This window comes from Callospermophilus lateralis, chromosome 7 (genome assembly GCF_048772815.1).
Source record: "Callospermophilus lateralis isolate mCalLat2 chromosome 7, mCalLat2.hap1, whole genome shotgun sequence".
Taxonomy (NCBI): Eukaryota; Metazoa; Chordata; class Mammalia; order Rodentia; family Sciuridae; genus Callospermophilus; species Callospermophilus lateralis.
In genome coordinates, this window is record NC_135311.1 from 104,081,551 (window position 1) to 104,109,262 (window position 27,712).

The following is a 27,712-nucleotide window of genomic DNA, read 5'->3' on the forward strand; positions in this document are numbered from 1 at the left end:
CTGGGTCTGACTAGGTAAGTGCATCTAAGGCAGTTGCACCAAAGATATGCAGTATTATTCCAGCATAAAGCTGGTGGCAAAAAAAAAAAAAAATCTCAAAAACATTTTAAACCCAGAGAAATATATGAAAAATATGATCGTTTACCAAGCAAGTTAAAACCAAATCTCCAATGGTAAAAAACTCTCTTCAGATCTGAAATCAAAGAATTCACTTTACATTAATTCTGTGCATAATTAGGAAAAAAAAAAGGTAATGAATGTAAAGATTTGTTTTATTTCTACTGGGGGAAGGAAGAGGATAAATAGAACTGTTTTCCAATTTCTTCTCCACTGTATACACACATACCCACACGCATACATAATACATACATACACCAAAAATACCCCCCCAAAACAAAACAAAAAACCAAGAAGTAAAAACCAAAACACCCTCAAACTGCACCAATACTTCATATTTGACCAAAAGAATAGATCCTGGGAAGAAGTGCAAAATGCAAAATCAAATGACCAAAAAATGCTGAAGAAACAGCATTATTAATATACAAAATATTTATATTACTGAACTAGTAACAGGTGATGTTCTCTGTGTCTGTAAAACTTTGGAACCACATAGCTGATTTGTTAAATCTAGTCCATGCCAGCTTCAAAATACCAAAAAAAAATTTTAGTTAGCTTCATTCTTTGATGCTTCATCAAAATTTTCTACGAGATCTGGAAAAAACAACAAAAATGAGTCAAGACGGGGGAATTCTAAGCTAAATAAAATTGCTGAAACTATAATTAGCTTGAAAACATAGAACAGGCAGAAATGAACATTTCACTAATAATGATTCGTTTATCTGCTTAAAGCAGTAATCTTAAGGATATATATATATTTTTTGGTCTTAGCAAACTACTAAGGTGAGTAGTGTTTTCATATGTCAATTATAATTACCATATTAACTATGCAGATTTATAATCACAGTGATTTCAATGTAATAAATTCAGTTAGCAGAGCTTTGTGTGACAATTTCTAAGTTCTACAAGAGAGTGCTTTTATTCTTTTTCACTAATCTATTCACATCATTGTGACCAATTTAAATTCAGAGATCACAATAAATAAAATTTTGAAAGTCATCTTGTCAGTGAAATAGATAAACAGGATGCTACATGACTTAAGTCCAAAGAAATGTCACTTACCTGGAACATCATCATCCTCTTCATCAATGTCTTCTGGTTTTGGTGCTTTACTGTCCAACACTTTAAAAAGTTTATTTTAATATTAGTTATTAAGAACAAAGACCTTTATAAAACACTTGTCTAAATTTCACATAGTTGCTCAGAAAAATATTATATATATATCTTAATCCATCAATGGATTAAAATCCATTCATGTTAGGTGTGGTGGTGCATGCCTATAATTCAAGCAGCTCAGAAAGCTGACATAGAAAGACTGCAACTTTGAGGGTATTCTCAGCAACTTAGTGAGACCCTGTCTACAACTAAAAAATAAAAAGGGCTAGTGATGAAGCTCAGTGCTAGAGGGCTAGGGCAGGGGCTGCGGGGTACACAGGGGTTCAATCCCCAGTACTGGAGGGAAAAAAAAACTTTTTTTTTGCTTAAGTAACATTAAAATCAATAAAACTTTAACAATTAGATATACTCTCAATACAGTTGGCAATAGTTATATGCAGCAAAGATCAAATTTATATTCAAATGGAATAATTCAGATATGAATAAACATAAATTACAGTCAGTCACAGTGGACATATTCTCCAAATAAAAATTAATAAAGATTTCTTCCAAAAACTTACTAGAAAGTAAGTTTCTCTCTACATAGTATGTATACAAATTACAGAGCCCTTTGATTTTTTGGGGCAACAAGACACATTTGAACTTTAGATTACCTTAGAAATACAGAATTTATGGTTACCATAGTGCAATCAACAACACTGTCTGAATATTCTATATACCATAATTACATTGATTATTAAAGAAACAAAACCAAACTTTTATGAAGCACACAAATGATGTTATAAAAGGTAAAATAATTACATACTGAGGCAAATCCTCTCAGTTGAAGATGGGACACCATTTATATTATTAGGTTCCTTAATTAAGGTAGAGAGTGAAAGAAGTAAACTGAAATACCTACCTTGCCGTGGGAACTGTTCAGCTAACTTTCTAAGGCTTGTTAAGCTGTCAGCACCAAGCTGACTTAATATTCCAGGAAGCATTTCTGTGATTGGTTTGGCTTCTGCATGACCAGTAATTGCGAAGGTATTGGCAGACAGGGAAGCTTGGACTTTGGGATTGTTGAAATGAATAACTGTCCCATCATCTTTAATCATGTTCACCTGCATGACCACAGGAAAAAATGTATTTCACATGCTAGGTACAATTAAAACAATATCTTTTAAAAAAGCATTTTATCCAGTTCTGATTTTTTTACTTAGCAGGTATGCAATCTCAAGGTAGTGATTAGCTATAGTGAACACGAATGAAGAAAGAACCTAGCAATAAAGTACAATGATGTGGATGATACAAGTTGCTAGTATGGTCAAGAAATAGTCATTTTATTATAGCATCTAGATTTCCAATTCAGACTTCTATGAGAAGAAAGTTCATACTACCATTAAAAAAAATTATCAACCAAAAACTGGCTTGTTAATGAAACCCTTTACCTTACTCAATTTACATTATCAAACACATTATGTGCAATTACCACTTGGTGAGACAGTATCTTACTTTGGAGACAAACTGTAAAGGGGAGACAGCATATGGTAAATAACTACTGAAAACTCACACACACACAAAAAAAACACTCTAAAATTTAATCGACTAGATATTTCACTCTTTCAAATGCTTAGTAAATTTACAAAAATTTCCACTTGTCAGGACACAAAATCAATAGCTTTCCTATATAATAATAACAGATTCATTATTATTATAAGAAAATCTAATTCACAATAGCTAAAAAGAAAAAAGAAAAGTGGGGATGGGAGAAATGAAAATCTTGGAGTAAATCTAACCAAGGAAAAGACCTCTACAATAAAAAATTATAGAACACTGAGGAAAGAAGTTAAAGACAACACTAGGAGACAAAAGACTTCCCATGTTCACAGACAGGGAGAACAATGTTAAAATGGCCATATTATCAAAAGTGATAGATTCAATGCAATGCAATACCCATCAAAATACCAATCATATTCTTTACAGAACTAGAAAAATTCATTTGGAAGAATAATAAGATTCAAAATAGCCAAAGCAATTCTAAGGGAAAAGAAAAGCAAGGCTGGAGGCATCATAATACTCAACTTCAAAATTATACTACAGATAATAGTATGGTACTGGCATAAGACAAGACACATAGACTAATGAAACAGAATAGAAGACACAGGGAAAAACCTACAGAGAAACAGTAACTGAATTTTTGACAAAGGTGCCAAAAGTATACACTGGATAAAAGATAGTCTTTTAAAATAAATGATGCTGGGAAAACTAGTTATCCATACGTAGAAGAATGAGACTAGATTACCCTCTCTCACTCTGAACAAAGGTCAAATCAAAATGGATCAAAAGCTTATTAGCAACTTAGGGCTGTGGCTCATTGGTAGCACACTTGCCTGGGACGCGTGAGGCACTAGGTTTGATTCTCAGTACCGCATATAAATGAATGAATGAATATCAACAATTAAAAAAAAAATTAAAAAAACAAAACAACAACAACAACAAAACCTTAGCAACTTAGCAAAGACTTTGCAACTGCTAGAAAAAAATGTAGGATCAATACTCAACATATAGGCACAGTCAATGTCTTTCTCAATAGGACTCCTAAAGCTCAGAAAATAATACTGAGAATTAATAAATGTGATGGTATCAAATTAAAAAACTTCATCACAGCAAAGGAAAGAAGAAATTCTTCTGATAGAGGATTAATACCTAGTATATATAAAGTATATATAAAGAACTCAAAAAACTTAACACCAAAACCCAAATAACTCAATAAATAAATGGGTAAATAAACCAAACAGAAACAACTCAAAAGAAGAAATACAAATGGTCAATAAATACATGAAAAAAATCTTCAATATCTTCTGCAATTATGGAAATGCAAATCAAAACTATACTGAGAGTTCATCTCACTCCAGTTAGAATGTCAGTCATCAAGAACACAAATAATAATAAATGCTAGACAAGTTGTAGGGGAAAAGGAACACTTTTACACTGTTGGTGGGACTGTAAATTATATAACCACTATGGAAATTAGTATGGAGGTTCCTCAAAAGACTAGAAAGGGAACCACCATATGACCCAGCTATACCACCCCCTCAGTATTTATCCTAAAGAACTGAAGTCAGCATACTACAGAGATACATGCATACCCATGTTTACAGCAGCTCAATTCACAACAGCAAAAAAACAAACAAAAATAACTATAGAACCAGCCTAGGTTCCCATTCGTGGAAAATGGATTAAAAAACGTGATATACAAACATACATACACACACATATGATATATCAGTCATAAAGAATGAAACTATGTTATCTGAAGGAAAATGAATAGAACTTGAGAACATTAAGAGAAATAAGCAAAACGCCAAAAGTCAAGGGTTGTGCATTTTTTTTGTATGTGGAAGCTTTAGAGGAAAAAGGGCAAAAAAAGGGGGAGGAGTCTCATTAAAACAGAAGGAAAACCAGAAGAGACCAGGGGTAGAAAAGAAGGTAGAGAAAGGGGAAAAACTGGGGAATGATACTGAAGAAATTATATTGTTATATCCATGTGCATGTACAAATATTCCACTATTATGTGTAATTACAATGCGCCAATAAAAAAATATAGGAAAAAATTTGACCTATTTTTATCATTTTTTAATACCTTTATTTATTTTTACATGGTGCTGAGGATTGAACCTAGCATCTTGCTTGTGCTAGGCAAGCGCTCTACCACTGAGTCACCACCCCAGACCCTATCATATCATTCTTTATAAGGGATTTTGTCAGTTCCTCTAGTTCTTTTTTAAAATTAGAAAGGGGACTAATTTGGACTCAGGTGATCCTCCTACCTCAGCATCCCAAACAGCTGGGACTATAGGTACATGCTTCTATATCTGACTAGTTCCAATTTTTTTTTTCTTGCAGTACTAGAGACTGAACCTAGGATTTGCACATTCTAGGCAAGTACTGTATCACTGAGCTACATCCCAAGCTTTATTTATTTTATTAAAAATTTATTTTTCTTAAAAAACAAAAAAACAGGCTCCTACTTAATTACTGAAACTGGTCTTAATCTTGTGACTCTCTTGCTTCAGCCTCCCAAGGAGCCGGGATTACAGGTATGTGCAACCATACCCAGCTAGTTCCTCTAATTCTTTTTTTGTCAGTGTTGTTCTTGTTGTTCCTTTTTTCTTTGTGCTATTGGGGACTGAACCCAGTGCTGGGCAAGCACTCTACCATTGAGCTACATCCCAAGCCCTAGTTCCGTTAATTTTTTTTTTTTTTAAATATTTTTTAGTTGTAGTTGAGCACAATACTTTTATTTTATTTATTTATTTTTATGTGGTGCTGAGAATCAAACCCAGGGTCTCGCACATGTGAGGTGAGTGCCCTATCGCTGAGCTAAAACCCCAGACCACCTCTAATTCTTAAATGTAGCTTCTCAACAACTTTTGACAACCTCTGTAAACATCAAATTTCCCACCCACCTGCCTACCTGAACATCCTTTATCAATGACTAGGAAATCTTTAAAATTATTCTGACATTATTTCTGTAGCTTTTACCAGTATGAACTGATAATTTCAAATTTTACTTGCTTTGGGACTTAGCTGAAAAAGAAGGTTGAACATGTGTTACTTAAATTAATGTTTTTCTATCTTACTAGTACTTTCTAGATTTTTTTTTGTACAGTGAATCTCTATACAAAGTTTAATGTGTAAATAATGTGATTCCATCACATAGTTGATTCCACTGGATAAGTTACCTTGGTGGTAACATGCTTATTTTATAAAAAATTTAAAGAGTTAACTCTTGTCTACTTTAGAAGCATTTCATGATTCATCCAAAAACTGCCCTTTTCACAATCAAGAAGAGATGCTAAAATGTTCTCCGTAATCAGTGGGAAGGGGCTTTTCTTTCTCAGAGGTGATCAACACCACTGACAGCATCAGAAAAGAAGGGGAAGAAAGGGACTTCTATATTTCAGGCAAGACCTGGAACACAGAGAAAATAAAGGCAAATCTCTGGAAAATTATAACTAAATCTCACAAATAATTTTCCATTTTTTTCTAACAAAAATTTTTCCCCCACTATTTCATTTTTGTACCCTTCCATCTTAGTACTGTATTTAAAGTTCTATCATGGGTACAATACACAGCAAGCATTCAATCCTGCTGTTCTAAATAAATGACATCGTGACATAATTTATACGAACTTTAGAAAAAAAAATAATTACATCATTTTGAAGATACTTTAGTATTGGTAGAAAAAGCAAATAAATGTTCAAGTGGTCAAGAAGCTTTAGAAAGAAGTGACATAGTAGATGTGAAATATGATGTTAATTTAGATCTATCTTAGAATCACATAATTTTAATACAGTAGGACTATATTTTCCAAATTCTACACCAATTACATGGTTTAATAAAGAGTTTCTACAATACTTCCAGGTGTGAAGAGTCTCAAAAACTGGGAGTTCAGACATTTTTTTTTTTTTTACTTACAGATATAAAGTCACAGGACATTTGAAATTGTTGTTGTTCAAAAAAATTCATGCTAGGGCTGGGTTGTAGCTCAGTGGTAGAGCACTTGCCTTGCAAGTATGAGGCACTGGGTTCAATCCTCAGCACCATATAAAGATAAATAAATAAAAATATTGTGTCCATCTACAACTAAAAAAAATTTTTTTAAATTCACATTATATATATTTTTTGAACTTTGAAATCTTCCCATTCAAATCCTTTATGTTAAAGAAATAAATACTGAAATAACACCTATTGATTAAGCAACATATCTAAGAAAAAATAGCTGTTTAAGTGCAAACTGAGGACTTGAATGGAACTTAGGCTTCTCTGGTTGTTGTTTAGTTTCCTTCCTACTATGTTACCTCATGCTTAAAACATTTATTTGCTCATAAAAAGTCAACTCCATGGCTACATGTAAGTCTAACAGAGAATTATTTATCTCAGAATACAGGCCAAATGGAGATAAAAGAAAAACAGCACAGATAAATGGATAATATCTCTCTGGCTACAAAATAAGATGATAATATAAGGTCAAAAACAATACATTTGCTGAGTGCAGTGTTGCACGCCTGTAATCTCAATGGCTCAGGAGGCTGAGGCAGGAGAATCACAAGTTTAAAACCAGCCTCAGCAACTTAGCAAGGCACTAAGCAACTCAGTGAGACCTTGTCTCTAATAAAATACAAAAACAAACAAACAAAAAAACCAATGTATTCATGAATTTTCCTTCAGTTCAAGCTTCTCTTCCAAAGGCTGAAATCTACCCCAGAGATTGTACATCCTTGTCTTTCTAGTTTGAAATGTTGTCTTAGTGTGAAAAACTAAGATGAATTCCGTTTCATACTGTTAAACAGAAATACATTTATTCATGTTTTTTTCCAATGGGGTGGTATAAAAGATGAACAGAAAGATCCAGAAAGGGGTGGAGAATTAATTTTAGAATACAGAGAATGCAATACCAGAAGTTAAAAAAGACAGAATATTTTATTTCTAACATTCCTTCTTTTCTTCCTGCTGAGCAAATAATATAGTTATATAAGGTTTCTGGCCACAAGTTACGAGAAACTATCAAATGATAATTGTTTACTGAGCAGGATCAGTTAGATATTTCCCCTGATCTTTTAGGTAAAATAAGAGACAAGGAACTTGTTAAATTCACAAAGCAAATTGTATACATTGCATATAGAGACTTCATGAACTAGCCATTATACCAATACTTAGGTCCGTTTTCAACAAATGTCAAAACATGTGTGCGCTTCCCCCACTTAAAGATAGCCAAAGGTAAAGGATGGCATTTGGGCTATGGGTAAGGAGACATTTTGAGATTCCAGTTAAAAAGAAGATGCCCTTGCTCTTATTTTCTGCTCTAACACTATAGTCATGTCTTATAGTTAAAGTAAAACATTTTGTCCTCCTAAGTCTAGAGCATTTTCAAGTGTTGCTGTCATTATTTATAAAAACCCGCTTCTTCACCTTGCAAATTCCCATCTATCCAAGATTCAGGTTAGATGCTTCTTTCTTTCTTTCTTTTAAAGAGAGAGAGAGAGAATTTTTTTTAAAAAATATTTATTTTTTAGTTTTCGGCGGACACAACATCTTTGTTTGTATGTGGTGCTGAGGATGGAACCTGGGCCGCACGCATGCTAGGCAAGCGCGCTACCGCTTGAGCCACATCCCCAGCCCTAGATGCTTCTTTCTCTGTGAAAAATTAAAGTAGTTTATGCACCTATTGCAATTCATAGATACTGCTATTATATAGAATTGTCTTGTAGTATAATTGTGTTTGTAAATCTTTGACCCTACTGGAAGGTAAACTCTGTGGGAACAGAGACCACAGACATAGTACTCTCTCAAGTGTCTATTACATAATACACTCAGATCTACTGAATGCATGAATATCTCCTATATAATTTAAAATTTTTTTTAAATTGTTGATGGACCTTTATTTTATTCATTTATTCATATGTGATGCTAAGAATCAAACCCATTGCCTTATGCATGCTAGGCAAGTTTTCTACAACTAGGCCACAATCTCAGCCTTCTCCTATATAATTTATTCTAACATCACGGATACTGTCAGGTTTCAACTGTCCAATGTTAGCACAGGTTCATATCAAGGTTTAGAAATAGCAACACTTGGGCTGGCGTTGTGGCTCAGTGGTACTGTGCTTGCCTAGCATGTGTGAGGCACTGGGTTTGATTCTCATCATCACATACAAATAAATAAAAATAAAGGTCCATGGACAACTAAAAAACTATATATATAAAAAAGAAATAGCACCACTCACTCAGTGAAATGGCGTATACCTGTAGTCCCAGCTACTTTGGAGACTGAGGCAGAAGGACTGCTTGAGCCCAGGAGTTCTGGGTTATACTGTGCTATGCCAATGGGGTGCCTGGGCCACCACATTGCCTACGGAAGGGTGAACCAGCCCAGGTTAGAAACAGCACCACTAGTGCCTCCAGTAAAGATGCCCAGCACCTCCAGGGCTGTATCTTTGGCCCAACTTTTTTTCAGAATCAGTTCAACTCTCTTATAGAACTCAAGTCATTTTAAGTCATTCTGGGAGGCCCCATCATGCTGCTACCAAATAACTTAGACTTGCCTTCATTGGCTTTTAAGTATAGCATATAAATTCATTACAGCAGTCATCTATTTTCTACCATATTTCACCCCACTATCATAATAACTGCATTAATAATGTATATTATTGAGTATCCCATGCATCCTAAACTGGCACCAGAGTTAGTTTAGTAACAATTGATTTTTTAAAGGTTTACTACCTTTAAATTTTTTTTTTTTAGTTATTGATAGAACTTTATTTTTATTTATGTATATTTGGTGCTGAGAATCGAACCCAGTGCCTCTCACATGCTAGGCAAGTGCTCTACCACTGAGCCACAACCTCAGCCTCAATAATTGTAAGTAATACTGGTACATTTAAATATAAATTGTCACATAATGATTGTTCCCAATTTTTTTTCTAAAAATATTTGGCATAGAATCTGATGATTATGCAGTGAAAGTATTTGGTACATTGGATGGTCTCTTTATCCTGCACATCAATGACCTCTATTTCTTATGGCTAGAGGAGGTTTACAAAGTTATATTTGATTCTATAGTTTTTGCTAGTTATTGCCCTCTCAGTTCAGAGAAAAGATCTGAATTATTTTTTTGGTATCCAAGTCCTTATCCAAGGCTAGGTATAGTTTTTATAATTAACAGATTTCTCAAACATAGAGTTTTATTGCCATTCCTTTCTGTGTGTAATGGCACCTATACACTTATAAAGAAATTTATCGTTTATTGACTTCTTCCTATATCTTAACTGGTTAAAAGAATAAGACACATTATGTGTGGAGTTTTATGAAGTTGATGGATAACAGATTTTGAGGCCTATGAGCTTTGTACATACTTTAAGTCAGTGTCCTTCATATTCAATTCTTCTAGCTCAGTATCTGCTTATTTCTAAAGGCTAGTATGAAACATAACCCATTAATGTGGGTTTGTACTAAAGATTATTGCTGTCATTAGATTATTATATGCTGGGAGCACTTTATCTTAGTTTCTGGTAGCAAGAGTTTGACGAGACAGGGATTCTCTCTGTGAAAGGCAATTTGGAAATAATGGATGAAGAGTTTAAAAATACTCATGCCCTTTCAGCCAGTAACCACACTTCCAAGAATCTATTTGAAAGAAATCAGAGATGAAGATAAATAATATTTATAGAAAAGTTCAACATAATTCTTTTATTATCAAAACTTATTCTACATAACAAAAATGTTAAATTAATGCATAGCCATAATAAAATATATGTAGACATATATTATTAGAGTGGTGCTTAATAAGTTTTTAATGATATAAAACAATTTTTATAACATAAAGCTATTTGAAAAAAAGGATTTTTAAATTGTACATCTAGCTGTAATATTAGATATGTTAAAAATATATGGTAATTCCAGCTAGTCATGAAGTGGAGAGAGGAGGATCTCAAGTTTGGGGACAGTCTCAGCAACTTAGTGAGAGCCTGTGCAAAATAAAAAATGAAGACATGGAGATGTAGTTTAGTGGTAGAGTGTGTCCTTGGATTCAATCTCCAGTACTATAAAAAAAAGGAAGAGAAAAAAATAAGCCTAATGGTAGTTTCCTCAGGTGGTAGAATTATGGTTGAATATTATTTTTTTTTATGTAATCCTAATTTTCTACAATAATGAATATATTTGGGGGCCAGGGTTATGGCTCAGTGGTAGAGCGCTCGCCTTGCATATGTGAGGCCCTGGGTTCGATCCTCAGCACCACATAAACATAAATAAATAAATAATATAAAGATATTGTGTCCATCTACAACTAAAAAATTTTAAAAATAAATATATTTTTATATTGAGAAGAAAGTTATTTTAAAAAATAAAAGATGTCAACCAATAGACAAATGGATAAAATGTGGTATATCCATACAACAGAATATTATTCAGCTATAAAGACTAAAATTCTGGGGGCTGGGGCTGGGGCTCAGTGGTAGCGCACTTGTCTGGCATATGTGAGGCACTGGGTTCGAGTCTCAGCACCCCATATAAATAATAAATGAAATAAAGGCCTATCAACAACTTAAAAAAAAAGTATAAAAAAATTAAAAAATAGAGAGTAAACTTCTGACACATCCTACAACATGGATGAGCCTTGAAAACATTATGCTAAGTAAAGTAAGCTAGGCTTACAAGGACACTGTATAACTCTATTTACATGAAATATCTAAAAAATAGGTGAATAAATGAAGTAGAAAATAGATTAAAGGTTACCAAGGGGTTGGGTTAAAGTGAAATGAGGAGCTAATGTTTAACTGGTACTGAGTTTCAATCGGAGAAGTTGAAAAAGTTTGGGAGATGGTGGCAATGGTGATTGTGAATGTAATTAATTCACAGAATTTTAAGTTAAATATGGTTAAAATGGAAAATCTTGTGTTAAATATATTTTATCATAATTTAAAAAAATAATAAAAACAAAGAACGGGACCTCAAGTGAGGAACTAAGCCTGCTGTTATAGCATAAGGTGAATGGAAGGGATATCCCTTCTACTCCTATATATAGGGCTGGCCAATTATGAGCAATGGAGGCTCTAGCCGGAGGAAAAAGGAAGTGTGGGAAGAGTCAGCTAATAACTTTGGTCTTCCTCTGCACAAACGGTTCAGGAAAAATAAGAACCAGGAAGAGAAAAAGAACAATATTAAAACTTTTGTGTAGGGGCTGATGCTGTGGCTCAAGGTCAAAGCACTTGCATAACACAAATGAGGAACTGGGTTCAATCCTTAGCACCGCATAAAAATAAAATTAAGGCATGCTATCCATCTACAACTACAAAAAAAATAAAAATAAAAAAAACCTTATGTGTACAATTATGAAGTTTATATCCTCTAAAAGCCCTAAGCTTTCTCCTGAGCCTTAGCTCCTATATTTAACTTCCTGGAGAACAATTTCATCTAGAATAATCAGTGTCTTTTAAATTTAATAGGTCCCAAACAAACTCATCATGGGAGTCTCTTGTTAACATCTATAAGCAATGAGTGAGACGTAAGTAAATTTGGTCTAAAAATAGACTATTTGGTTAATAAGGAACCATTACCATACACCACAATATGAGATGGCAAAAACAGTAATTACAGCAGAGCAATCTAAGCTAAAGACAGCAGAAGGACAGACGGAAGGTTGATAGCTTAGTCTGGAAAGATTAAGGAAGGCTTCAAGGAGGCAGAAATACATCCTAATAAGATGGGAGCTTCCTCTGAATATAATATTAAAACTCTATGAAGCAAATTGAACAATTTAGGATATATAAACCAGAGAGTACATTTTAGTGGTACTTTTAAAAATCTTTGAATATCATAGAACATAAAATCTTTTCAGAAATTTGGTTTTGGATTAGATTGCAAGCTTGCCTAAGAATCCCTGTTTAAAACATGGTCATCATCTAGTTGGCTTTTGAACAATCTTTGGCATTCTCCCATTCCTACATCTTCACAGCTTTGGATTTCTTTATCTTTGGTAATATACAAAAGAAATCTACATATGATTACAATGTATTATAACAAATTGATTAACTTATCAATACATAAAAGACTAGAACTGCTTGTCTTAATCCAAATAATCCTTCCGTTTTTAAAGTTTCTGAAGAGAACAAAAATTAAGCTTTGAAAAGGGGAAAAATATGTATCACTAATACTGACAGCCTATAAAGTACAATTAAAAACCATTTAAAAAAAACCCTTGAAATGCTGGGCGTGGTGATGCATGCCTGTAATCCTAGTGGTTCAGAAGGCCGAGGCAGGAGGATTCAAAGTTCAAACCTAGTCTCAGTAATTTAGCAAGAACCTGGACTAGTGATGTGGCTCAGTGTTTTAGCACCCCTGGATTCAATCCCTGGTATCAAAAAAAAAAAACAAAAAACACACTGAAGGTGCATTCAATGGGTTTTCTGAAATTCACCAGATTCCCTGTTCCCCATACCAACTATGCACCTTCTACTTGTTTAATTCTTTGAAGTCTAAGCACAGAAAACACTGAACTATTTTTTTTTTCCCCAACAGTGGCCACAGTGTCTTCTTTTAAGTTTTTAATCTGTTTTTCTTAAACTACTGAAACCAAAAAAATAGCATCTTCTTGAGTTCAGAACTTTGTAACAGGTTAAAATATCCCAAATATAACAAGTTTATAATAAATGGTTTTCTTCTAAGATATATATATGTTTTTTCAACCTTATTATTTCTGAAAACCATATACACATTTTCATGTACACTATAATCCAAGAGCTTCTTTTTCCTTTCACAAGAAGACATTTTTAACCCAAAAATGTATGAGCAAGCCAGGTTATATTTAGTATACTAGATGTTCCTAAACAAAAACAGTTTAGATCTGCAAAGGGCTATTTAAGGAACAAATATCTTGGGTTCTCAAAAATATCAATTTTAGAGGGAGAGAAAGAAGAACAGCAAAACCTTCTCCATCTTAGGTTCAAATATCCAAAATCTTTACAGTGGTTACTCTTGTATTGTTAATTACTTAATATATTTTTTTTCTTGTTGGTTGAAAACAACATACAAAGGGTGGGGTAGAGTCTGGGAAGAAGCAAGAATGTACACATGCTTATTATGTATCATTAATTCTCTATGTAATGTTTTGGGGCCAGCAACTACTCAAACTTTGAATTTCGGTGGTAATATCAGTAAAAAAGAATTTATCAATACAGTCTAATTAAGTGCATACTTATTAAATACAGGTCTGGGGATGTGATTCAGTGGTAGAGTGCTTGCCTAGAAGGCACAAGGTCCAGGGTTTGATTGCTAGCACTGCCAAAAAAAAAAAAAAAGCAAAAAGTACCTAACTCTTCTTTGCACAATTATTGTACAGGTGCTACCAGAAAGGCTTCTGGGAGGAAATAACACCTAAATTACAATCTAGGGGGAAAAAAAAGAGAGAGAGAGAGAGAGAAAAATGACAATGCCCTTGGAAACACTGATGGGGATTTTAAAAAAAAAATCTATAATGGCCTAAATAATAAATTCTGCATGGCAGGTGCTCAATAATACAGGGTATAAGGCAGGATACCTCTTACTGTCTTGGTTTGGGGTGAGGAGGTCAGGGAGACAAGAGGACAGGAAAAGGCCAGGAGTAAGTTTAGGAAAGCATAACTGGACAGACTAAAACAGGATAAATTAATGAACAATATGAAATATGTCTAACTGTCTAATCAGTTTCCCCAATAGATTATAAGCAACAAAGGACAAAGACTATGCTAATATTTTATGTAACACTATTTAGTAAGTATAGGGCAAAATGCTTGGCACACAGTAGACATTCAAAAAGTCTTGACTATCATTGAGTATTTTAATATAACAGTTTCAATTACAACAATACCATAACCTCAGTGCAGCATTTCAAATTTGGCTGTATTCTGAAGAGTTCACAGATTACTAACTAGGGTTGGGGATGTAGCTCAGTGGTAGATCACTTGCCTAGCATGTGGGAAGCCCTAGGTTCAATCTCCAGCTCTAACACCAAAAAAGAAAAGAAAAAAAATTACTAACTTATTCCTGATTTCATTGTAAAACATTTAAAATTAATGCCCTTCCTCTGCTGAAATTTATAAGCCCCATAAAGCCTTCCAAACTTGAACAACAACAGAGAAAAACTACAAGAAAGGTAAGCATATTTTTCCTCTTTCCAAAGCAGTGTTTTTAATCAATGGTGATTTTTGTCTCTAAAGGATCACCTGACAATATCTAGAAACATTTCTGATTGTCACAGCTAGGGGGATGAAGCACCACTGGCATCTAGTGGATTGAGACCAGGGACACTGCTAAACACTTACAAGGCAGAGGAAAGCTGCCACAACAAAAAATTATGTGCTTCAAGATGTCAATAGGGCTGAGGAGTTAGACGGTAGAAAGGCAGGCAAAGAAACAAAACTGCATAAACACTTAAAATTAGGTTAGGCTTCATATTATCAGAGTCAGGTTTATTGTTGCAAAAAATTTTATTGTTCCTTTTTACCAAAGTTTTGGATTTTTATTGACTAATTAATTTATTTTAGACAGTGCAGGGAGATAAAACCTAGGTCCTCATGCATGACAGGCAAGCAAGCACTCTACCACTGGGCTATACACTCCCAGTCCAAGTTTTGGATCTTTTACTGGGAATCGAATTCAGGGTTTTTTGCATGCTGTCAACACTCTACCATTAGATTATACACCCCAGCCTCCCAAGTTTTGGATTTTTAAAGAAGTTTGAAGGAATCTAGATCTGTCCCTCCTCCAAAAAAATACACCCCAGATTGAGAACAATCTCTGAAATTTAAAGTCAATGAAAATACACAAAAAATTTCAATAGCTCAGGAAAAAATAAAGTATAGAAAGTACTTAAGTTCAAGACTTCCAAATCAACTTCTTAAAATTGTGTTAGTTGTTGATTAACTTCTATTTTATTCATTTACTTATACGTGGTGCTAAGAATTGAATCCAGTGCCTCACACATGCAAGGCAAGTGCTCTACAACTGAGCCACAGCACCAGCCCTCAATCTTTATTCAAGTAAGAATATAGTTAAACAAACTGAAAGAAAAAAGGATGAAAATGGCTTATAAATTTTTTAAAATATTTTTTTTAGTTGTAGTTGGACACAATATTTATTTATTTTTATGTGGTGCTGAGGATCAAACCCAATACCTCACACATTCTAGGCAAGTGCTCTACCACTAAGCCCCAGCTCCGGCTTATATTTTTTACTATTTTATCAGTATGATCTTTAAAATACAAAGCAAATTTAAATACTTATTTTATGCATTCATATATGCAGAGTTGAATACTGCCATCCCACTGCTTTTTCTTTGATACTCTGATATTTCTTTACCAGTGATCCATACCCCTACATTATTTCTGATTCATGTCTTACATCACATGTGAATTAATAATCTATTAAGAACTGTGAGGTAGGGGCTAAGGGTACACCTCAGTGGTAGAGCGTTTGCCTAGAATGTGCAAGGCCCTGGATTCCATCCCCACAAAACAAAACAAAATGAAAACTGTGAGATGGTACCGTACATAGTAATGATATGATTAAATCTAACTTATGCAATAATAAATGTAAATAATGTTAATATTAGAAATGGAATCATCAGGCAGAGGTAGATGGTAATAGATCACAAGTAGTTGATATTATTAAAATTTTTCTTTAGTATCTTTTGGAATAAGATAATCTTTGGTCTCATATTTGAGAAAAGTAGTCTCATCAAAATATAAAATAATTGGCCAGGCATGGTCACATATGCCTATAACCCCAGCTACCTGGGAGGTTGACCTAGGGGGATCATAAGTTCCAGACCAGCCTCACCAATTTAGGGAGACACTGTATAATTTTAGGGCTGGGATTGTGGCTCAGCGATAGAGCGCTCACCTAGCACTGGCGGTACCCAGGTTCGATCCTCAGCACCACAAAAAATAAAGGCATTGTGTTGTGTCCATCTACACCTAAAAAAATATTTAAGAAAATATATATAATTTTAAAAAGGGGTAGCTCAAGGCAAACTAGGGATAACAGGAACATATTTCAACATTGTAAAAGCTATCTATGCTAAGCCCTAGGCCAACATCATTCTAAATGGAGAAAAATTGAAAGCATTCCCTCTAAAAACTGGAACAACATAGGGATGCCCTCTTTCACTACTTAATATAATATAGTTATATTAATTAATTTAATATAGTTCTTGAAACTCTAGCCAGAGCAGTTAAACAGACGAAAGAAATTAAAGGGACACGAATAGGAAAAGAAGAACTCAAATTATCACTGTTTGCCTAAGATATGATTCTATACCTAAAAGATCCAAAAAATTCTACCAGAAAACTTCTAGAACTAATACATGAATTTGGCAAAGTAGCAGGATCAACACCCATAAATCAAAGGCATTTCTGAACATCAGTGACAAATCCTCTCAAAGAGAAACTAGGAAAGCCACCCCATTTACAATAGCCTCAAAAAATAAAATAAAATACTTGGGAATCAACAAAAGAAGTGAAAGACCTCTATGATGAAAATTACAGAACACTAAAGAAAGAAATTAAAGAAGACCTTAGAAGATGGAAAGATCTCCCTGTTCTTGGATAGGCAGAATATTGTTCAAATGATCACACTACCAAAAGCAACCATACAGATTTAATGCAATTCTAATTAAAATCCCAATGACATTCCTCATAGAAATAGAAAAGGCAGTCATGAAATTCATCTGGAAAAATAAGAGACCCGCTAAATAGCTAAGGCAATCCTTAGCAAGAAAAGTGAAGCAGGTGGCATCACTATACCAGACCTTAAAATATACTACAAAGCTATAGTAACAAAAACAGCATGGTACTGGCACCAAAATAGACAAGTAGACCATTGGTATAGAATAGAGAACACAGAGACAAACCCACATAAATATAGTTATTTATATTAGACAAAGGTACCAAAAACATATATTGGAGAAAGGATAGCCTCTTCAACAAATGGTGCTGGGAAAACTGGAAATCCACGTGCAACAAAATGAAATTAAGCCCCTATCTCTCACCATGAACAAAACTCAACCCAAAGTGGATCAAGGACCTAGGAATTAAACCAGAGACCCTGCACCTAATAGAAGAAAAAGTAGGCCCAAATCTTCACCATATCGGATTAGACCCTGACTTCTTTAATAAGACTCTTATAGGGCAAGAAATAAAATAAAGAATCAATAAATGGGGGCTGGGCTGTGGCTTAGTGGTAGAGTGCTTGCCGAGCATGCGTGAGGCACTGGGTTCGATTCTCAGCACCACATGTAAATACATAAAATAAAGGTCCATCAACAACTGAAAAAAAAAAAAATATATATATATATATATAATAAAACAATCAATAAATGGGATGGACTCAAACAAAAGTTTCTTCTCAGTAAAAGAAACAATCTGTGAAGTGAATAGAGAACCTACATCTTGGGAGCAAATTTTTACCACAGGCACATCAAATAGAGCACTAATCTCGAGGATATATAAAGAACTCAAAAATCTTACCACCACAAAATAAATAACTCAATCAATAAATGGGCCAAGGAACTGAACAGACACTTCTCAGAAGATGATATACAATCAAGCAACAAATACATAAAAAAAGTTCAACACCTCTAGCAATTAGAGAAATGCAAATCAAAAGATTTCATCTCACTCCAGTTAAAATGGCAGTTATTACAAATATAAACAACAATAAGTGTTGGCGAGGATGTGGGGAGAAAGGCATTCATACATTGCTGGTGGGACTGCAAATTGGTGCAGTGAATATGGAAAGCAGTTTGGAGATTCCTTGGAAAACTGAGAATGGAACCACCATTTGATCCAGCTATCCCACTCCTCGGTCTATACACAAAAGACTTAAAAAACAGCATACTACAGGGACACAGCCACATCAATGTTTATAGCAGCACAATTCACAATGGGTAAATTGTGGAACCAATCTAGATGCCCTTCAGTAGATAAATGGATAAATAAACTGTATAAATATATACACAATGGAATATTACTCAGCATTAAAAGACAATAAAATCATGGCATTTGCAGGTAAATGGATGGAGTTGTAGAATATTATGCTAAGTGAAGTAATGCCAGAGAACCAAATGCCAAATGTTTTCTCTGATATAAAGATGCTGATCCAGGCTGGGGATGTGGCTCAAGCAGTAGCATGCTCGCCTTGCATGCGTGGGGCACTGGGTTCAATCCTCAGCATCACATAAAAATAAAAAAATAAAGATGTTGTGTCCACTGAAAAATAAAAAAAATAAATAAATATTAAAAAATTCTCTCTTGGGGCTGGGGCTGTGGCTCAGTGGTAGAGTGCTCACCTAGCATGCATGAGGCACTGGGTTCAATCCTCAGCACCACATAAATTTAAGATATAGTGTCCGCCTAAAACTTAAGAATAAATATCTTAAAAAAAAAAAAATTCTCTCTCGCTCTCCCATGCTGATCCATAATGAGAATGTGGGAGGAGCACATGGAGGAATGGAGAAACTTTAAATAGGGCAAAAGGGAGGGATGCGAAGGGAGGGGTAGGGGCATAGGAAAAATGGTGAAATGAGATGAACATCATTACCACAAGTACATATATGAAGACACGATTAGTGTGACTCTACTTTGTGTACAATCAGAGACATGAAAAATTGTGCTCTATTTGTGTACTATCAATTGAAATGCATTCTGTTGTCATATACAACAAATTAGAATAAAAAGAAAAGACTAAAAGGGCTGGCTCATTAGTAAAGTACTCTAGATTCAATTTCCAATACCAAAACACACATGTAAAATAAATTGATTTAAAAATTAACAATATAAGGGCTGAGATTGTGGCTTAGCAGTAGAGCGCTTGCCTAGCGCGGGCAGGATCTGGGTTCGATCCTCAGCACCACATAAAAAATAAAGGCATTGTATTGTGTCCATTTACACCTAAAAAATAAATATTTAAAAAAAAATTAACAATAATTTTTTTAAGAGTCCTAATAAGAAATTCAACCTATGTAAAGTTATTGCTTCAGGCTCTTGGCTAATGTAATAATTAAAAGTATTTGTAGAGGGCTGGGGTTGCAGCTCAGCGGTAGAGTGCTTACTTAGCATGAGTTCGATTCTCAGCACCACATATAAATAAATAAGTGAATAAAATAAAGGTGCACCAACAACTAAAAATCTATATATAATTAAAAAAAAAAAAAAAAGGATTTGTAGAGTAAAAAGGTGGTCTTGGGGTAAAACAGTCTACGCTATTTGAGGAAATCTTAGGGTTTATTTATTTCTATACTATTAGGAAAAAATCATATTCTACATTAAAATTCAAGAGCATTCCCATAATTTTACCATAAACATCTTTAGTCTGAAAAGCATAATAAAAATCTTGCTTACTAAATCTTTACTAAAATCATGTGAGTTTATTCAAAAAGCAAATTTAACAGCTACATTCCTTTAAAGATATCTGTGTAACAATATTAGATTCTTCTACGCTAATATTTTAAATTTGAAAAGTCTAGACAATTATTTGCACATGTGCTGTTTGCGTACATTATTTAATAGTTTTAAAGTGATCATACCTCTTCAATACCAGCTATATTATTCACAGCCAGTTTTTTTAGAGAACTCTGAAGCTTTTTGTCATCAGCTGTAGCTGTTCTATGTACCACCTTCTTCTTTCTGCGAGCTGTGCCCTGAAAAATAATCAGAGGTGTTAGCATGCTCAGCAGCCGGCAACTGCAATCACATCTTCCTATCTACTGCAACAATCTAACAAAAACTTACTAAATAGTAATGACCAATAAGACTGCTCAGAGTAGTGATTGTCAATCTAACCCAGATTTTTTGAAGGTCAGTTCTAGCTGTTCTTATTCTTATCCAGTATCTAATTGTTCTTTCAACACTTTAAAAAAAATACTGTTTGCCAATAAGACATAATTCATAATTTCAAGACAACTTAATATACTTTATAACAACTTTCAAATATTATAAAGAATGCTTTCTTACAGTCCTTACCAGCTCCTACCAATAAAAGTCTAAAGAGGTCTGAAATCTTGAGAATTAAGGTATATTAAGAATTAAATGCCTATGATTTGAGTATTAGAGAATCTGAAAATCCAGGAATGAAAAAGATGAAGATTTTACCTAAAGTTTTTACATTACAATAAAAGGAAAAGTCAGTAAATACATTAAAAAAAAAAAACTATTTCAAACATGATAAGGACTCTTATAAAATCACAAAACAAAAACATAGTAATTAAGAGTGGGAGCAGAGCACGACCTTATCAGGCCCCTATGAAAAGGTGACATATGAATTGAGACCCACAACTAGGGAAGAGTGATCCAAGCAGAATGAAGAAAGGCTGAATTGTCTTTTCTAGACAAAAGGGCTAGAGCACATGGGAAAGAGAAGAAAAATGATATCAGAAAAGATAAGCAAGGGCCAGACTACATAGCCTAGAATTTCATGGGCAGGAACTGGATTTATTCTAATTGTAATAGGAAGTCACTGAACAGTTTTAACCATGGAGGTGGCTGGACTTGATGTGATTTGTTCACTTAGGACTAAGGTTGCTATTTGGAAAATGGTCTTTAAGGAGACCAGTCAGGAGGCTCCAGTAGCAGTCCTGGTGAGAGATGACATTTGTGGGAGTGGAGATGGTGAGTATCAGATTGTCAGAAGAGATGACATGACTTTTGATGGATTAGATGATGGATATGAAAAAAAGAGTAGTCTAGGATGATGCTTAGGATTTTGGCCTGAGCAAACAGGTTGAAAATCATACTTTTAACTGAGATACAAAAAGTTCATTTTCAATACAGAAAAGTTCAATCAATCAATACAGATACTTTAAAACTCAAAATACACTTTTCTACTGAAAAACTGTTATAAAAATGGGCCAATTAAAAAAAATAAACTAAAGCAAAGTGGAAACACGAACAAAATCAGCCTAAGTTTAGATGGTTAAGTCTTTCTGAAAGTAGGAGTAGGGATAGCTCCTTCTGTAGTCCTCAGGGAATCAGCTTTACAGAGAGGAGGTAGAACCTTCAGTCTCAGAAACTCCAGTGAGAGAAGGGACATTTGGCAGCAGATTGTGACAAAATCCAGTTTTAAAGTATCACTATTACAATGGTCTTTTTTTTGGGGGGGGGTATTGTATTGAACCCAGGGGTGCTTTACCACTGAACTAAATCTCAGTCCTTTTATTTTTTAAATTAAGACAGGACCTTGCGAAGTTACCAAGTATAGCCTGCAACTTGCAATCCTTCTGCTTCAGCCTTCTGAGCAGCTGAGATTACAGGCATATGCCATTGTGCCTGGCTCATAGATTACTTATTTGTGAAGGTTTCCTGACTCAGAGATAGTTCAGTTGCTTGCTGTATACCTTAATTCAAATGATCCTCAGGAACATCAAATGTAATGTCAAAAGGCTCAATCCACCTGTCTATTCTTCCTTTACTTCCTAAGTTTGCTGCTAGTATTTCCATACATCCAATTTCTAAAACCAGAAGTCTAGGTATCATCCCACTCTTCTTTCTGACCTTTATCTCCCATATCCCATCAATCACTAAATCATGTCAATTCCAACTCCTAAACCTGTGACCCATATAGTTCAGCAATAACCTCTTGATTATTCTCTATGCTAAACTATATCATTCCCTTTTCCATACTGCCCAGCTACCTTTCTGAAATGGCTGTCATTTCCTTTCTGAAATCCTTCAATAGTTGCCTACAGGATACTTCCTACAGGATAAAATTCCAACCTTCTTAGTAAGGCATATAAAACTACATTGGAACCCCAAACTATCAGGTCATTTTGTTTCCTACCATTTTCTATCCATCATGTACTCTAAACTAGCTGTATGAATTCAAAGCAAGTAATTCCTTTAAGCACTATGTTATCTAAGCACTCTATGTGCCTTTGCGTGTGTGGAAATAATAATCCTTTTTTATCTGTTCTCCCATGAACCTGGTCAGTCTGACAATAAATTCTTATTTATCCTGTATTTTATTATTATTTGATTTTTGGTACTGCAGATCAAACCCAGAGTTTCCCGCCTGTGAGGCAAGAGCTTTACAACTGAGCTAAACCTTTAACACTTTTCATTTTTATATTGAGACAGCTGGCATCAAACTTGTCATCCTGCCTTGGACTCTTACTAGCTGGGAATCCATGTGTGGGCCACCACACCCAGCTGTTTATTATCCTTTGAATCCCAGCTTGCCTCCCCTAAGGAAGAGCACCTTGTTATTCATTTTAACACTTTCTATTCTTCATTGTAATTGTGAGCATGACTCTCTTCCAATCTTAGATATGCTGAATAAGAGATTTTATTTATCTACTATGTGCCTGGCATATGGCAAATGCTCAATAAACAATAGAACAATAGAACAATGAATGATGGTACCAACAAATGGTTTAAACTACATGATGATGATGTGTGGCATCATGTCTTTCCAGATATACTCTATGATTCTTGAATATCTCTAATTTTTTGCACGGGCATATTATATCACATTTGATGCTACAGTGTGACTACTGTGGTTACATGAGTGTATTAATATGACTCCAGAACCATATAACTATAGCATTATGAAATGAGAAGGTACTAGTCAAAGTCTTTTCTTCCTCTTTCCTGACTGTCACCAGAGCTGAAATTGTTGTTAAAGTAAATGACACAGTGAGGACTGACACAGTGCCCTACCTACCCCTTTCTCCTTTTCCCTTTTGCAAACACTGTATTGGATAGACAAAGGTAAACTATTCTCCTGGGGCCCAGGGCCACAGTTGAGGGGAAATCAAAGATTTTTGGTGTTCAAAACTAAGTACTTCTTTAGGTTTTAAAGTATATGAAAAAAAAGAAAGCTCATGTTCATATTCATCAACATAGAAAAACAGGCAGGAATCTAGGAGGAAAACCTAGCAATAAACAAAATGTATAACCCATTTAAGAATTTCTAGTTAATTTTTTTTTCCTCCTGCAGAACTGGGGATTGAACCTGCTGGTGTTCAACCACTGAACTACATCCCCAGACCTTTTAAAATTTTTTTTTTTAATTTTGAGATGAAGTCTAGGTTGCCCAGGCTGACCTGAAACTTGTAATCCTCCTGCCTCAGCATCTCCAGTAGCTGGGATTATAAACAGGTGTCATCACACCCAACTTCTAGTTAAATATCCTGTAAACCTAACTGTACCAGTGCGTACATTCAGTCAAGATGTAATGCTAATATCTGGCATGCCCTGAAGATAAACTAACATTATAATAAAACTATGATCTACTAAGCATCTACCCTGTGACAGATACCATATAAGGTGTTTTATAAATATTTTTCTAATTTTTAGGAGCATCTTTTAGGATTATTTCTATTTTGCGGATGAAAAAAATGGAAGTCATAAGGTTGAAACTTGTTTATGTCATAACTAGCAGCTATTAAAAGTTAGGTTTCAAACAAAGGTGGCTATTTCATTGTATCATCAGAGAAGAGTCTTCTAGGTAGCTGTTTTAGATCTAGACAAATAATTCTCAAATTGGAATGTGGTTTGGTCTTGATTATGGAAAAGATTTTAGGTTTTCAATGACCACAAGTCCAAAATCATAATACTGTCTAGTAATCATACATTCTCCTATCAGTTTTTCTTATGCCACACTCACCTTGCCCCCTATCCGGACCTGAGCCTGAAGTTTGGCTAACTTTTCTTGATTCATGCTGTTGGTAAATCTAGGGGGGGAAAAATAGATTTGTTAAAGACACTGTTTTATGAAAATTAAAAAAAAAACTGTTTATAAACAGTACCTTTTGGCTCACTGAGTTTGCAGTATGCATTAACACCACAACCATATTAATACTGTCTATATTCATAATAAATACTTTGTTCTAGCTTCATAAACCATGTATTGCTAAAAATCAAAATTAAAGTAATACCACAGGGAGCCAAATATACAAACAGAAAAAAAGAATGGGATTCAAAGTCACCTATTTGAAGACTCCTCCTTAAAAAGTGATTCAGTTCTTTGGCATTCAGTAAAATCTAGCCAATTACAAAATCTCTGTAGGCAAGCCAGTTTTTCCTCCCAAAGATTTTTAGAGCGGAGAACTGTTACCAAATGTTATCAGCAAAACCTTCAAGTAAATAATTTTCTCCCACATCAAAATCTGTATTTCCTAAATCATAAAGAGGACAAAGGGGTAGGGAGAAGGCTAGACAAAGATGAAATTCAACAATAGGCTGTTCTAGCTGTCAAAATATGTAGTCATGTCCTCTATTCAAGGTCGGATGTTGTGTTAATAATGGGGAAACAAACCAGATTTCAACATTTAGTACTTCTATAGCACTCCAGAATTCATTTAATACTTTGTGCTGATGTAGTTAGTATACCACACTTGTCAAAATATTCTTGCATATAGGGGAAAATTTTCCACTGCACAATTTAACAAAAACATATCTAGGTTACATGAATACTAAATTGGTGGGAAGGGCAACTCAAAGTTTTTTATAGCAATTTTTGTTTTGAAGATTCTAAAAGCATTATAAAATCATGAATTCTAGTTTCATCAATAATATTCCTACTAAGGAAAACAACATTCTTAAGTTTATGATGGATCTTAACACACAACAAACAAATAAAAGCCAATTTAAAAGTCTTGTTTGACTTGTTCTGTAGCTCAACAGATCATTACTGAGATGTGAGGAAGGGTAAAAAGAACTAGGCTGTTATTAAATCTTTTGGGGCAGATTCTCCAAACCCAGTATGATCTCGACATTTAGATAAAAGATACCGTTTTCTTCCTTTGAGATGAAGAGATGAAAAGATTATGTAATTACTAGTTACTCTGTACTGACATTGAATTTAGGTACTAACCTCCCTGCATCTCTGCTTTAAGGCTAAATAAAGTCCAGTTCCCAAATAACAATTAGAATCTATTATTTCTTTGTTCAGCATTGTATCACAATGATCAAGCAGCTAAAAACACTCTTCTAGGAACAACTGTGTTTAGAGTCCAAAACAAGCAACCTTATGCATATGCCAATCTTAGCTCTGCCATAGACTTAAATTTGCTGACATAAATCCTAATCTTTATATTTAGATCTCCACAGGAATGGACCAATATTCACTTTTCTCAAAGTAATGTGGCTTTGAAGGTGTAGTGAACTAACAGAGCTTAAGGAATTTCTTGCAAAAACGGGGCTAAGTGAAAATATTAAAATCAAACACAGAATAAACCCTTTGGGACTTTTCTTCATTTTTAAGTAATAATCCTCAAGAGAAGAAATAGAGTTGGGAAGATAAGAAAGAGTCCTGACTTGTTTGAAACAAAGAACCACATTAACTCTTTAAATCAATGTGTAGATGAAAGAACAGATGCCATTCCAGGTGGTTAGGATAACAGAATTGCAAAATCTTATCCTCAAGGAGTATCTCAGAGAAAAAGCATTATAGGGAAGTTGGAAGCTCAAAGCAGAAGTGAAGGAACAAGTATGGTCTTTTGTCTTATTAGCAAATTGTGGTGTGTGGAATTCAAGAGGGAAAGGTGATTGGACTGTCTTTGAGAGAAGAGATGTCAAGCTCAGCATCTGGAGTAGACTTCAAAGATTACCTGATTTAATTCCCTTTTCTTTAATCCATCTTAATTCGTACCTGTCATTCCTGTCTTATATATATGAGGACAACAGCGGGGCATAAATTATAAGCAGTTCAGCGTTTTCCAATTTAAGAGAAAAAGAAGGCCTGGAGGTAGCAGTTCCTTTCTGCAACCAAAGGGAGAAGTAACTTCCTTTGGTCACATGATAATGAGTTCTTCCTTGGGAGATCCAAGGATCTTTTAGCACTTTTCTTAGGAGTTCAAGATAGAGTACAAATGAGGTTAATCAATACTTAACCTAAATTACCTAAGTTCCAAGCATTGTGGAAGGCATTTTCACATACATCATGTTTACACAGGGATAAAAATAATTTCAACCTTTAGTCTCAACTTTTTATTATGAGATTTCTTTACGAGAAGCACAGGCTGTAGAATCAAAGACACTGGGTCTACTCTACTTAATACTTCAGGCTTCAGAAAAGTATTTTACTTTTTTGAACTTTTGTTCCTCCTGCATCAGGAAAGGTATAACACATACTTCACAGGGTTGTTTTGAGGGTTAAAGGTAGATTATCAAGCACAAGATATGGCTCACAGAAATACACTCAATAATTGGTAACTATTGTTACCATTCCCGAGGGGATAGCTAAGGTATAAGTGAAATAACCTGGGAAGGGAAGTTGAAACCACCATTCACTAGCTGTATATCACTGTGCCTGTCGGTCAATCATCAAGCAGTGATGGGGTTTTAAGGATGGGCTAGGCTATGTCCCAAAAGGGAGGCAGACTTGTAAACAAATTCTGCCATTATAAGGTGACGAGCCCTGCAACACAGTCCGGTTCCCCGGGCAGGGGGCGGGGTGCTAACCTCGGGTTCCCTATCTGTAGACTGGAAGCATCAACTGAGATGACAACAGATAAACTGTATAAGCTCAAAACATTTGACACTGTTGTTGTGAATAACGAAGAGTAATGGAACAGAGGAGAGGGGGTCCACCCACCTCCTGGGACTGGATTTGGGCGGCAAAAGCACCGTCCCGCTCTCACAGGGGGCGTTGGTGCTGGGGACCTTCCCTCAGGTGCCGACCCCCAGCTGCGCCGCCGGTAACCGACAGGCCAAGCCAGCCGCCTCCGCCCCCACTCGCCGCGCCACGGCGGAAGTGGCAGCCCGAGCGGTTGGAGGGTGTCGGAAGAAGAGGGCGGGGGGAGACCGTGCGCAGCGGCCTATGGCCGTGAAGTGGCGGGACCGCCGGGGGTCTCACCTGAAGCAGGGAGGGTCCTCCAACACCAGCACGCGGCAAGAGCAAGATGGCTGCCTCAGCCGAGACAGAGAAAGACGGCGGCGGCGGGAGCGAGGCCCACGTGACA

At 35.1% G+C, this 27,712-nt stretch overlaps 1 protein-coding gene across 3 annotated transcripts; it reads right to left on the minus strand.

Annotated features, from left to right (window-relative positions):
* Positions 1–254: 254 nt before the first annotated feature.
* Btf3l4 (basic transcription factor 3 like 4) lies at positions 255–27,689 on the minus strand. 3 transcript variants are annotated; one of them, XM_076862766.2, is made up of 6 exons: positions 27,607–27,689; positions 24,415–24,481; positions 20,339–20,452; positions 2,135–2,336; positions 1,180–1,239; positions 255–711 (listed from the first exon to the last, which is right to left on the minus strand). In XM_076862766.2, exons 2-6 carry the CDS (start codon positions 24,466–24,468, stop codon positions 665–667), a joined length of 477 nt encoding a protein of 158 aa, XP_076718881.1. In that variant the 5' UTR covers positions 24,469–24,481; positions 27,607–27,689; the 3' UTR covers positions 255–664. The 3 variants fall into 3 exon arrangements, with proteins under 3 accessions (XP_076718881.1, XP_076718882.1, XP_076718883.1); XM_076862767.2 differs by lacking the exon at positions 27,607–27,689 and adding an exon at positions 27,346–27,596; XM_076862768.2 differs by lacking the exon at positions 24,415–24,481 and having other exon boundaries at positions 27,607–27,682.
* Between the last annotated feature and the right edge of the window lie 23 nt (positions 27,690–27,712).